The sequence below is a fragment of the Oryctolagus cuniculus genome, chromosome 1 (genome assembly GCF_051225735.1).
Source record: "Oryctolagus cuniculus isolate XC-2025 breed Fujian yellow rabbit chromosome 1, ASM5122573v1, whole genome shotgun sequence".
Lineage (NCBI taxonomy): Eukaryota > Metazoa > Chordata > Mammalia > Lagomorpha > Leporidae > Oryctolagus > Oryctolagus cuniculus.
In genome coordinates, this window is record NC_142867.1 from 160624927 (window position 1) to 160638577 (window position 13651).

A 13651-nucleotide genomic window follows, 5' to 3' on the forward strand; every position below is an offset into this window, starting at 1 on the left:
GAAATTACAAATACATAAAATTAACCTGAGTCCTTAAAACTAAATGTCGCCATGGATACCAGAACAGGAACTGTTGCCATGGAGATCTGAATGCTTTTTTGTTGTTGTTTTTACTTTAAATTATTATCACTTGTTACTGGATATCAAGTAGGTCAAGGAAAAGTTGAGAATGAATGAATGAATGAACTAGCCTCACATGAAATAATTTATTAAGGGCAAGTCTAAGTTGTTCTAGCTCTTACTATTCCATTATTCAAACGAGTGAAAAGACATTCCAAAGCAAATTTCCTCTCAGCTCAGAATTTCTAATGGAATCATCTGATGACATGGCTCCATTATTGCTACAGAAAGGAGGAAGGAAATATAATTTCTGGAAAAGGCCTCCCTCAGAAGCACCAAGGTGACAAGAGTGATGTGACTCCATCTACCCCCAAGCTGCAAGGAAGAGATGGCTCTGTTGCAGTGTCCTATCCCCATAGAGGACCAGAAATATCCCTTAACAACCATTGTGGGTATGGTACTTCTGCATGTCTGTTATATATAACTGTTTTATGTGTCATGAGGTCAACAGGACTTGTAATACATGCTAGATAGAGAGAAACACAGGAAACATACAAATACATTAATTATGTAAACACAAGTAAGTCAGAATTTCTCCCATTTACAGATTTTATTTTGTACCTATAGGGACAATCATTTAATTGATCAAATACCAGGTCTGAGATGTCACTCAAATGGTAATCCACAGATATTAGCTATTCATCAATTAAATATAAAATTGCTAATAAAATATTAAGGTTCAAATAAAAGATTGCATAGATCATAAAATAAATCAATAAAAAACTAACAATTATGACTAGGACACATTAAAAACAGAATAGTCAATGATATTATTCTGCTCAAAGGTTACACAATCTGAATTTTGTTCCAGTTTCTAGGACGCTTTTTGGTGACTGGCTGGATATGGAAGGAAAACAAAGACGCCAGCAGTACAGCCAGCTCAGAAAAGACGAACGCCTCTCACACTGGACAGTCAGTTCTCGTTATCGTGTGTCCTAGAAAGTTGCCACAAATGCTCAGTGAAGAGTACACCATTGCCGCTAGAGGAAATAAAAGGTTAGGTTTTTATAGGCCTCTGGTCACAGTATTTTTCACCAACCACTCAATCCATAATCTTGTTTTATATGTGTTTCTGTTCAAAGACATTTAACATATTTTTTTTTTATTTTATTTTTTTTGACAGGCAGAGTGGACAGTGAGAGAGCGAGACAGAGAGAGAAAGGTCTTCCTTTTGCCATTGGTTCACCCTCCAATGGCCGCCGCTGCAGCCGGCGCACCGTGCTGATCCGATGGCAGGAGCCAGGAGCCAGGTGCTTTTCCTGGTCTCCCATGGGGTGCAGGGCCCAAGCACCTGGGCCATCCTCCACTGCACTCCCTGGCCATAGCAGAGAGCTGGCCTGGAAGAGGGGCAACCGGGACAGAATCCGGCGCCCCAACCGGGACTAGAACCCGGTGTGCCGGCGCCGCAAGGTGGAGGATTAGCCTATTGAGCCGCGGGGCCGGCTTTGATTCATTAGGATTGAACTCACTGCCAACAGCGATATAATTCCTGCCCGAACAAAGCTCACACAACACACATATTTTCTCTGGAAGGTACAGCACAGCCTTCTTGTCTTAGGTATATTAGAGCTTCAGCCTGGCATTTTGGGGTCATTTTGAGAACAGCAGCACAAATAAAAAGCATAAATATGCACCAAACAGTAGTGTTAAATAGCCTGTGAAATGTGCACTTGCTGAAACACGAGGGTAGAGTGTCCCCTTGTTTGGCCTTAGTGGGAAACATCCACATAGGGCCACTGAGATGTTTTGCCTCTTTGGCTGCCCTGCACATGTCTGCAAATGACTATGAAAGTGCCTCGAGTATTGATTTTTAGTTACAAATAAATTTTAGCCAGTTGTTGAATTTACAAAGACAGAAGCCACAAATAATGAGAATCAACTACATTTGCCAACTCTAGGGAATTACTTCTATTTCCTGTGCTGCTTCTTTCTCTACTATTGCCTGTTCCCTTTTGTTTACCTACGGAGCTTCTATTTTTGCTTCAAAACCCTACTCAGGAAAACACACACACACATGACCTGTTACATTTGCTTCTTATACCCATCTCTATTTTGCACAAATCTGATTATACAGAATGTATTGACATTATTCTCCTAAAACTAGCATAAGAAATTTCAGGTCAATGACCACGCTTTAACACATATAAATAATACTCACTGTGCTTACTATGGGCCAGGCTAAATGTTAAATGGCAACTCATATACTATACAGTGCCTTGTTTAATCCAACAGTAATCCTATTACTCCCATTTTACAGATGCCAGAACAGTGGCCTAGAGCAATCAAATCATTTGCCACATCACAAAGCAGCAGAATTGGCACTCAAATCTACAACCCAAGTGCTTTTTACCATTTTGGCCTACTAAACAAAAAGCAGTAGTTATGTGGGAAGGCAGGTAGCTGGGGGGAGGGAGGAGCTGAGGTTTGACAGCCCCAGCCAACCAGCACACAGTGCAGGCCCTTGACTAACAGCCCCAGCTGACCCACAGCAGAGCTTAGCTGACAGTTGGACAGATCTGGTAGGACTGCCAAGGGATAACTGATCAGCCACAGCTCGGCCACACAACAGCCCCTGCATAACAGCCCAGGCTGGGCCAAACGACAACCTCCTTTCTGCACGCCTTGCACCCAAGCCTCCCTTTCATGCACCGCCCAGCACCCCCTTTCTGTGTAGCAATTCCGCAATGCTGAGAACTTAGAATCTGAATCACCTGGAAATATCCACAAAGGTTGCAGGATATGTCTCTGCAATAACCTTTAGGTCACTGTCATAAAATTACCATTGCCAGCACTGCAACTCCCATCATGGACCTTGGCCAGGACATTTCCTTTATTTCCAAAAAGAGCACAGAAATGGGTGGTTCTCAAGCTTCCCAAGGTCTGCCCACTTTTAAATATTCAATTAAGCTCCACCCCAGACACCACCAGGTTCTATGCCTCCCAATAGTAAAAAAGGACACCCTGAACCTTGTTGAGTGGGGGTTTTAGTTTTGGGTGTTTCGGTGGGGGTCTTTCTGTGTTTTGGTTTTTTGTTTTAAGATTTATTTATGTATTTATTTATTTGAAAGGCAGAGTATCAGAGAGAAAGAGGCAGAGGAAGAGATAGAGAGATCTTCCATCTGGTGGTTCACTCCCCAAGTGGATGCAATGGCTGGCGCGAAGCCAGAAGCCTCTTCTGGGTCTCCCATGCAGGTGCAGGGGCCCAATGACTTGGGCCATTTTCTGCTGCTTTCCCAGGCCATAGCAGAGAGCTGGGTCAGAAGTGGAACAGCCGAGTATGGAACCAGCGCCCATATGAGATGTCCACACTGCAGGCCAGGGCTTTAACCCGCTGTACCACAGCACCAGCCCCATGTTTTGGCTTTTTGTTTGTTCTCTTTCTTTCTCTCAATCTGGCCTGACTTATTTGAGTGTGCATTTTTCTTCTGCTTTGAATAAATCTTGATTTCTTGTACACCTTTGTGCCTCCACTTCTAATTCTTTTATGTATAGAAGGAAGAACCTAGAATGAACTCAGTCGGGGACTCCACCACCCACAACAGGAGACACCATGTATTACTGACTATTTACTGTGTTCCAAGCATGATGCTAAATGCTTTCTCTCACTGTAACTCTTTCAGTGTTTCTGTGTTCTCAACATGTAGCAAAATGTATGACATACAAATATTTGTTGGGTTAAATTTAAATCTTCCTTGGGCCTGGGCAGGTGCTGTGGTGTAGCAGGTGAAGCCGCCATCTGCAGTGCCAGCATCCCATAGGGGTGCCAGTTTCAGTCCCAGCTGCTCCATTTCCAATCCAGCTCTCTGCTACGGCCTGGGAAAGCAGTAGAAGATGATGGCCCAAGTGCTTGGGCCCCTGCACCCACGTGGGAGACCCAGAAGAAGCTCCTGGCTCCTGGCTTTGGATTGGCCAGCCAGCTCTGCCCATTGCATCCACTTGGGGAGTGAACCAGCAGATGGAAGATCTCTCTCTCACTCTGCCTCTGACTCTCCGTAACTCAGCCTTTCAAATAAATAAATAAATAAATCTAAATTTTTTTTTAAATCTTCCTGCTCCGAAATCGTCCTTCTGCAATCAACAGCAGGGGAGCCGCCTACTTTTTCGGCAGTGGCTGAAGGCTGCACAGTGTTTGCCACCACTCTCCCTCCACCAGGTTCCTCAGCTCTTGATTGTGGTTCTGCTATGGATATTTATCATGTTTGCAAGGCAACTCTTCAAAAGTACTGGCAGTGCAGAAGAGGACAGAAACAGTCCCTTGGCAGAGGCCTTTCGCTCTCAGCCACTTCTGTGGTGATGACTCAAGTCCTTACGGAGAAGTGCAATGACAGCACTTGGCCTGAGGTCCCTGACCAGAGCCCTCCATGAGACTAAGAGAGGATTTTTCTCTTTCCCAGTGGAGCTTCGGGTTCCACACCTATTTAACCTCTCACGCTGAGTTCAAAATAGGCCACCAGCCAGTCTTAGGAACGAGAAGTGAGAGTAGGGAAGTAAGCTTGTAGGAAAGCAGGGAGTCGTAGGCTTCAGAAAGTTTGCAAGACAGGAACTGCAGGTGTCATGAGTATCACATGAGTGAATGGAATCAAGTAGGGATTAACCTTAAGTCTAGAGTCAAAATCCTTCCTCCCTTCTCAAAGGCAAAAGTATAAAGTAGCCGAGACTGTGACTCCTTTTCATTTCTCTCTTTTGTTCTGCTACCCTTCAAATATTCCAAGTACTACAAAAGTGATTATGGTCATCCCTCAGTATCCTCAGGGACTGGCTTGAGAATCCCCCACAGATACCAAAATCCACAGATGCTCAAGTCCCTTGGATAAAATGTCATAGTATTTGCCCATAACCTTTACACATCCTCCTGTATACTTTGAACCATCTCAAGCTGATTTACAATACCTAGTGCAATGTAGATCCTATGTAAATATTTCAATAATGCAATGCAGATCCTATGTAAATAATTGTTAGATAGTATTCTTTAGAGAGCAGTACTAGAAAAAAATTCCACACAAGGCCTGAAGGGATGCAAATGTTTTGTTTGAATATCTGTGACCCATGGTTGGCTGCACCAGCTGGTGTGGAACCTGTGGCGACCGAGGGCCAGCCACATTTGTCAATGGTTCAGCCCAGGAGAGTTGGCCTGAAAGACACAATCCGCACTGCCCTCAAAGTCCTCGCTTTTCTCCCAGCCATGTCCTAGTGTTGCTACTGATCACCGCGATCCGTGTTTCAATGAATTCCAAGCCGAGGGCCTCATGCACAGGAGGTAAACAGAACAGCTCATCCTGGAGCCAGTAAGAACCATGAGTGACACTACTAGACAGAGAGCCAGTGCCATCTTAAGGAGTAGGTGGAGCTCAGCTCTGGTGCATTCCTCATTGCCAGGAGGAACAAAGTCCTCTCGTCATGCCTTTCAACTTTCTCGGAAGACACAGCCCCGGATCTTCGTGTACTTCTTCTGGTTCTAAGTGTGGCCAACTACAATGAAAAAAATGCGAAGAGCGCACGCCAAACAAACTTTGTCTGTGGGTCTTACCTAGAGGAAGATACCAGCTTGTGTGACCTCTGGCTGGAAGAGCCCTCCTACGTAGCCTGGGGGACGCCTTTGGAACTCCCTCAGAGCGCCTTCCTCCCCCCCAGGAAGTGGCAGCCTGGGGGCTGGTTCTCTGACAGCTCCCTTCCGTGGTGTCCAGCCTCCCAAAGGGCTTGGTCTTTTACGAGTCACTACTTGCTTCAGAAGCTGCTTTCCAGGCCTCTGAAAAGAAGTCCCTCCTCTCTGCCTCCGCCCCGGCAGCGCAGCGCCGGCTGGAGAGCGGCTGCTGGCGGGCTCTCCCGCCTCCTGCTGGCTGCCCCAGCTCGCACGCCCCCTGTCTCCAGCCCTCCCTCCAGTGCCTCTGCTGCTGGTCGTTTTCTTCTTTTGTGTCCTCCCCTTTCTCGTCTCACTTTTTCTTTCTCGTCTCACTTTTCCTTCCTCGTCCCTTTCTCCTCTTTTCCTCTCTGTCCTCTTCTTCCCCTCTTTGCTCCTTCTCTCCTTCTGTTTTCTCTCTCCTCAGTCCCAGTCCTCCCGGTCTCCTCCCTCCCCCAGCACCCAGGGATTGCGGGTAGCTGGCTCACCAGGAATACACCAACACGGGCTTGGAGTATTTCTTGTGGTGGGAGCGCAGCGTCAGGGAGCCTTTGCGCTCCAGCAAGTCCGGGGGTCCGATTTCAAACCAGTGTGGCTGACTTTCGCACCACTCATGGTAGAGGCTTCGGACGCACTGCATGGCCACGCTCCAGGAACAGACCTCAGAGGAGTTCCCTCGGCACTCTTCCCGCTCCGCGCGACTAGGACCAAGATTCAGCGTTTCTCATCTCCTAAGCAACCTGGGCGTGGCCAGTCAAGAGGGCGGGGCCAGTGGGTGGACGAATCCCTCCAACCTGTTAGCCCTGGTTTCCTAGACATCGACTTACTGATAATAAACTACATTTCCCAGAATGCAACGAGGGTGGCGCCCACGCTGCATAGAAGCTGGGGGCAGAACTGCATCCTGGGACATGTGGTTTCACCCGTCCACCAGCGTAATCCTGAGAGTGTCTCTGGAGGACCAGCTGAGAAGGAAGAGAATAGCAAAATGCCTGAGCCAGGCTGTTTACTATCAATCTTCTGTTGCCTGCACACCTTCTGCTTACAAGTTATTTAAGTTTGGCCAAAAGAACGCCCCCTAAAGCCCTAAATTTTGTTGTTTCTATACAGCTTTCCTATCTGCGTTGGAGAAGAGCAGAACCAGCAAACCAATTAAAAACCTTTAGAGTCAAAGAACAGCTGTTCTCTAAGCTTTCTGAGAGCTAGTTTCTTCCTCTGAAAAATGAAGTGGGGGATGGGACCGTGGAGTGGGATGAACACACGAATCTGAGGTTCCTCCAGATCATGCCGCTCAGAGCAGCCAACCACGGTCCCCACATTCCGCTCCCAAAGATTCACCACGTTCAACTCTAACTTCTGTTATTTTCTGACGATACAAATTCTCATTAATGTGCTATGAGTTACATACGTGGGAAGGAGATTTCAAAAAGGTTATGGCATGGCCTTCAAGAAGCCATCAGAGAGCTGTGTTGTTGAAGGTTGGGGGCTTATTTCATTGCTGACTTTCCAAGGCAAAAAAAACACAACACATCAGAATGCGTCTCTCCAGCCACAGCTGCGCACCTTAATGGCATTGATAGCCTTATTCACTGCCATCTTCCTTACCTACACTAGTGCTTAGGGCATTTTTCAGAGTGTTAAAAGAGCAAATGAGTCTTATATTGGATTACCTTACATTTACCCTGGCTTCCATAAATTCAAGAAGCAAATTACTTTAAGAAGACCCCATGTGCAAAAAAATTCAAACGAAAAACAAATTAAGAGATGATTGACATTACAAATAGATTCCCTAGGCTACAGAATAATAGTGGCCTATAAATAGTGAGGAGTTCTGGATCAGATTTTGCAAATCTGATTCTATACAGCTCCTAAGTGCTTTTCTGGGGCCTGTACTGCATGGTATAGGCGCCTGTGATACACTAAGGTTGCTCTTCTACTGACAGCTATAGCTAAGCTGTGTTACTTAAAACCAGGTAACAGCCCACTGTCCTCAGTCAAGTTCTAGAAGAGCAGTGACTGCTCTGTAACCTTTTCCTTCTTGAATGAATAAAGAGAAAAATAGAAATTAATTTGAAGAGGGTAAATAAAAGCCTTATAAAGTTCAATTCTGTCCATCAAAGGGTAGCATTCTGACTGCTGCTCCAAAAACTACTGCCATCATTACTATCAGCTGTGCCTGTGTTTATTTCACTTATGCGTGCAGTGTTGGAAACATGATCTATGCACAACTTGGAAGACAGGTCTGCGCAAATGACTCGGCTCCAAGACAGAAGCTGCTTAGAGCCAAGCTCTTTCCACAGTGCGTGGGTGCCGCAGAGATTTGAAAGCTTCTCGGCAGACCAAGTAGCCGTGACTTCAGCAAATAAGTCAAACAAATACAGTTTGCTCTTTAACATCCCTTAAGCCAAGCTGAAGTCTGTGACTATGAGTTTTCATTTCTTGATTCTTTACTCATAAAATAAGAACAGAATAGCACTTATCACAAAGGGTTTTTTAATGAGAATTACACAAGAAAATAGATACAAACAAAGTAGGTAAACCAGTGCCTAACAGGTAATCAATTATATTCCAAATATTACTGCTTTTATGATTACCACATATTGGCTTTGTCGTTATCATTTAGAAAAATTACTGTAAAATGTAGTTGTTATTTGTGTAGAGGTGATGAAGTATACTCACTGTTTTTTGAGCTTTGTTTATAAAAATTTATTTTTGTAATTTTTAAAAATTATTTACTTATGAGAGAGGGGGAGGAAAAGGGAGAGAGAGAGAGGGAAACAGAGAGAGAATATTCTCATCCAATGGTTCACTTTTTAAAAGCCTGCAGCAGCTGGGGTTGGCCCAGGCTGAAACTTGGAGCTGGGAACTCAACTCAAGTTTACCACATGGGTAGCAGTAACCCAATTACTTGGGCCACCACCACTGCCTCCAAGAGTCTGTGTCTGCAGGAAGTTTGAACTGGGAATTAAATCCAAGCTTTCTGATATCGGATGTTGGTGTCTGAATTACTAGACCAAACATCTACCCTCAAAATCTCTTTAATGAATATCATTTTATCATATTTTAGTATGAAATTTAGTAGTCTGAATCATAAAAATGTTGGCGAGATATTTGGACCTGTTACCAGTGACAACAATGGTTTTGTATTCCTACAGAATCTTTTCTCTTCATGACTATCAATAAGCTATTTTGCTTTGTAAATGTGAAATCACTGATCCTCAACACACTTGAGTTATTCCTGTTTTTTCTTGAACTTCAGCAAATCAGTGAAGTGTAGGGCTTATCACAGGGCATTCTGTTTATGTTAATCATTTTCATCATTTACTTGGGGTGAGAAAATCAGAGCTTGAGTAGATGAAACAGAAACAGGACTTTTCTATAGGATAAGTGCAGATAGCCCATCCAGGTAGTGGGATGCCATCATCTGAGCTCATTATAATACATTTGTCTGTTAGCTTCATCTGATACCTGAAGAAGTTGCCAAGAATTGAGCTGCACAGGAAGCTTGAATGAGATGTAATTGGCCATGAGGACAAATGACTTCATCATTTCCTTTCTCTTCTATCTTAATGACCTCTGCTAAAGCAGCATGTTCTCTGGCTGTCAGTAAACCAGCAGCTCTTCCTGCATCCCATATGGGAGTGCCCGCGTGAGTCATAGCTGCTCTGCTTCTGATCCAGCTTCCGGCTAATGTATCCTGGCAGGCAGAAATGATGGTTCAAGTGCTAGAGCCCTTGACACCTACTTGGGAGACCCAGAAGGAGTTCTGCCCTCCTGACTCCAGCCTGATCCAATCATGGATGTTGCAGACATTTGGGGAATGAACCAGCAGATGGAATTTTTTTTTCCTCTCCTCTCCTCTGCTCTCTACCCAGTTCTCTCCTCTCTTCTTCCTCCTCCACCTCCTCTTCCTCCTTCTTCTTATTCTCTCAATCTCTTACAAATAAATAAATCTTTTTTAAAAAGAGGGTCTTACTCATTCTGGTTCTCTCCATGTCCTAACCACCCCCATCTTCTCTCCCCTCCCACTCTCCCTTCTTCTCCTTTCCCCCACATTTCCTCTCCTTATTCTTTCCTCTTCCAGCCCTACTCCTCTTCGTCTTCCCTCCCTCTCCATTCTCCTTCTGTCTTTCCCTCTGTTTCTTTCCTTTCCTCTTCCTTCTTTGAAAGTGATATGAATTTAGAAGTCAGAATCTATTGCTGGGTGCCCAAGAGGACCTGGCACAATTCAAAGTTACATGAAAAAATGACAGAAAAATAATCAGACCCAGAGCCAATATTTATATGAATAAGCCCAGGTTTAATGTCCCAGGAACTCTCAAAGGAATCAACTCCAGCAAAAACTTCAATCTTCTTTCTCATCCTTTAACTATTTGTAACTACCGACAGTCTTTTCTAGAATGATCTTAACCTTGATTGTGATTCTTCTGTGCCCTCAATCTGGGCTGTGAACCAATTAGACATCCACTTGCTCCCAAACCATTATAACTGACCAGTATTGATGAAGCCCTGACATGCAGCAGGCATTATTTCTGGGACTCCTAACATCAGCATGGGAATTCATTTATTAAATATTCAATATCTAGTATTCTATAATTTAGCATTTCCCTTCTTTTAATATCTAATCTTGCCAATAAGTGAAATTCTTCAGCAGAATTGTCCATAACCATTATTATACAATTTTAATGTCTGGGATTAGTAATGACATGCTTAACATAAATGTATATTAGGGACTTCTTTAATATCCTGCAAACTGGATGTCCTTAATTATTCAAAGACTGCATAGCCATTTCCTTAAATGGACCAAGCCCTTGGATTCTTCCATCTCTCACCAGGGTGCTTTGTTTTTTGGCACCTTCACTGTTCATCAGTGGCGACAATGAGACGCAGCTAACCGTTCTTACCAAAGGAATGGAGCTTGAAGCAAGTTCAGTATCTTTGCAACTTCCTTTGTTCCTGGTGGCCTCTTTCTGCCTGAAGGAACCTCTCTCAGGGAAGAAGCCCAGAGGAAGGAGGCGGGATCCCTTTTCCCATATTCCCCCCAAGCCCCACCACCCCCGCTGCAGGTGAGGAACTGAAGGGCTTCCCCTAGAGAGCCAGGCGCATGCCGCAGTCTCCTGTTGTTGAGTAAGCCAAGCACACAGCTGAGGATGCCTACTCACTGCTTTGGGAGTGAGTGTGGGTTGCTAGGGAAAATGACACTCTTTGAGGAAGAAAAACAATAAAGAAGGAAACAAAAATTTCCCTGCTCTTATGGTTGCCTTTCAAGTGGTCCTCTGATTGCTCTCATATAGAATATATCCAGGGATTTTCCAGGTAACACTAACAGTTTGTCGTTAGGTTTCTCTAATAGTAATGATTCTTCTAGTATGCTCTTAGTGACAAATGATGAAAACTGAGCCAAACAGCTAGGACAAAGAGGAGTTTTTTCCATTCATGCAATTGGAAATTCCAGGAGTTCTGGCTTAAGCTCATCTGGACCCCGGGGACTGAAGGTGTCTCTGGGAGGCTGCTTCACTAGTTCTCGGTTCTGCTTTCCCTCTTGGGCTCGCCCTCCTGAAGGCAACAACTTAGCCTGTCCCCTCACTCTCCCTTTCCTCTGGCTCCAGTCGAAGTCCTGGACACTGATTGACTTGACTCAACCCTTGTGATCTTTTCTGGAACTGTGATATGGCACTTTCCTCAGCTAGTTCTGTGTCATGATCTCCCCTCCAGGATGACACCCACCCCTTCTGAACCACCTTGACAGACAGTGTTGGATAGGACTACAGGGCAAGCTAGAGTGCTATTCCAGGAGAAGAGGAACATGAGCCTGATAGGCAAACACAGCAGCCTCCCATTGCAGATGGTAGCGGTAAGACATTTCACTCCAAGACCGCCTTGTAAAATACTTTTACATGTCCTCTTACGTGGCCCTCCAGAACCAATAGGATCTGTATAAATCTATTCGGGACATTCAGTGTGGGATCGGGCTGATACTATTATGGAGGCCAGGAAACCCCACCACCTACCTCCAGGATCTGGAGAACCAAGCCAGCCAGTGATGTCATTCAGTTTGAGTCCAATGACAGGAGAATGAGGGAGGCCCTGTGTCAGTCTCAGAATCTGAAAGCCTAAGAACCAGGAGCTGTAATGTCTGAGGGCAGGAGAAAGATGGATGCTCCAGGTGAAGAATGGAAAATTTGCCCTTTCTCCACGGTCTTAACTGTGTTCAGGCCCTGGTGATGCAGGCCCACATAGGCAAGGGCTGATCTTCTGCACTCAGTCTACTGATTCAGATGCTAACCTCTGATGGAAACATTTCATAGAGATGCCCAGAAAAAAAAAATGTTTTAACAGCCATCTGGGCATCCCTTAGCTCAGTCAAGTTGACATATGAAATTAAGCATCTCAAGTACAGATTATCATTTCTATTTCCTTTAAAAGCTTTTTAAGTTTTATTTATTTGAAAATCAGAGAGACAGGGAGAGATCTCTAATCTGCTGTTTCACTCCTCAGATGCTCACAACAGCTGGGACTGGGCCAGGCAGAAGCCAGGAGCCTGGAACTCCATTCAGGTCTCCCACATGGTGGCAGGGATCCAAGTACTTGAGCCAGCACCTGCCACCTCCAAAGGTGTACATGGCAGGAAGCTGGATTGGAGGCAGAGCCAGGAATCAAACCCAGGGACCAGGATATGGGGATGCAGGTGTCCCAAATGCTGCCTTCACTGCTCTGCTGAATGCCTACCCCGTCATTTCTATCTGTGAGGTGAGCAAACTGAATTAATCAGAAAGAGAAAACGCCAGTCTTGCCCTTATCTTTAGATTCCAAGGAATGCTGTCATTGTCCTACAGACATTATCTCTCTATATATATGTAAATATGTCTATATATGCAAATGTATATGTGTACTTATATATACTCACCTGTTTGCAGGAATCTGGGCTCTAGGACTCTGGGACTATTTCCTCTGTGTAGCCATTACCTCTGTAACTCATGTCTCCTGCGGGTATATAGGGACTTTCCACTTAAAGCATTAGGTAGCTGATCAATTAACAATGTGCTTCCCAAGTTCCTCTCTGTTCATTTCCTCGGATAGTATACACCTCATCTCCCCAAGATTTTCATAAAATAGTGTCAAACAGTTTAGGTCTTCTACCCCACTTTGCCTTGTCAAATTTATTTTCTGGACTGGAGTACCTTTGGTCTAAAATTTCCCTTTGTGTGCCATTTTCCTCTCTGTGTCTGGATTGGTTTCCCTTCTCTGGGTAACCTCATCTCCCTGTGCTGTGCCCCTTGTCCCTGAAGGACTACAGGGCTCAGCGCCTTCTCTCTCACAATCCTCTGTCACTCTACAATGCAGAGATGCAAGAGTGTCTGCATTTCTAAAATATTTTAACTAACTTTTATTCCACAGTGGAAGATTAAATGTTTTGTTCCCCAAAAGCTATGGTGTTAGAACAAGTATGATTTTATGTTCTCACAAAATTCTAAGGAAAAAAAATGACCAAGATCTTAGTGTGCCTCCAAAAAAATTCAAAAGCCTGTATCCAGTTCTATCAAGAATTACAGGTTTAATATTTAAGAAAACTACCCTGAAATACACTTTCAATTTTGTTATGCAACTCATGCTGTGTCAATTCTCATTTACCAGTGGCTGTCCTATTTAGTTTAAGACTAACTGTATTCCAATTTCTCACTATGCCCTATTATTCTTATTGAAAAGTGTATCTTATTTTCTCCTAGTGGATATGCATATGGTGACTATTTTGCATAGAAATTAATTGCCTTTTTTTCTTGGCATATTACAAAGAGGACTATTTTAGAAGTAAAATACATTAATCGTTGCTCTGATTCACCAGTCTTAAAGATTTCTTCAATACTTTGACACAAAATTTCTTTCCATTATAGTCAGAATGTGGGATAAGTACTT

General features: G+C 44.2%; 1 protein-coding gene across 12 annotated transcripts in view; it reads right to left on the reverse strand.

Annotated features, from left to right (window-relative positions):
* CFAP95 (cilia and flagella associated protein 95) overlaps positions 1-6586 on the reverse strand; it is a 126943-nt gene extending 120357 nt beyond the window's left edge. For 3 of the 12 annotated variants that reach the window (XM_051846489.3, XM_089336894.1, XM_089336893.1), the window contains exon 1: positions 6226-6576. In XM_051846489.3, the coding sequence (XP_051702449.2) occupies positions 6226-6377 (152 nt within the window). In that variant the 5' untranslated portion in view covers positions 6378-6576. Of the gene's footprint in view, positions 1-5647; positions 5993-6225 lie in introns of those variants that run through there. The other 9 variants (XM_051846483.3, XM_051846500.3, XR_016237022.1 and 6 more) reach the window with 8 other exon arrangements.
* Between the last annotated feature and the right edge of the window lie 7065 nt (positions 6587-13651).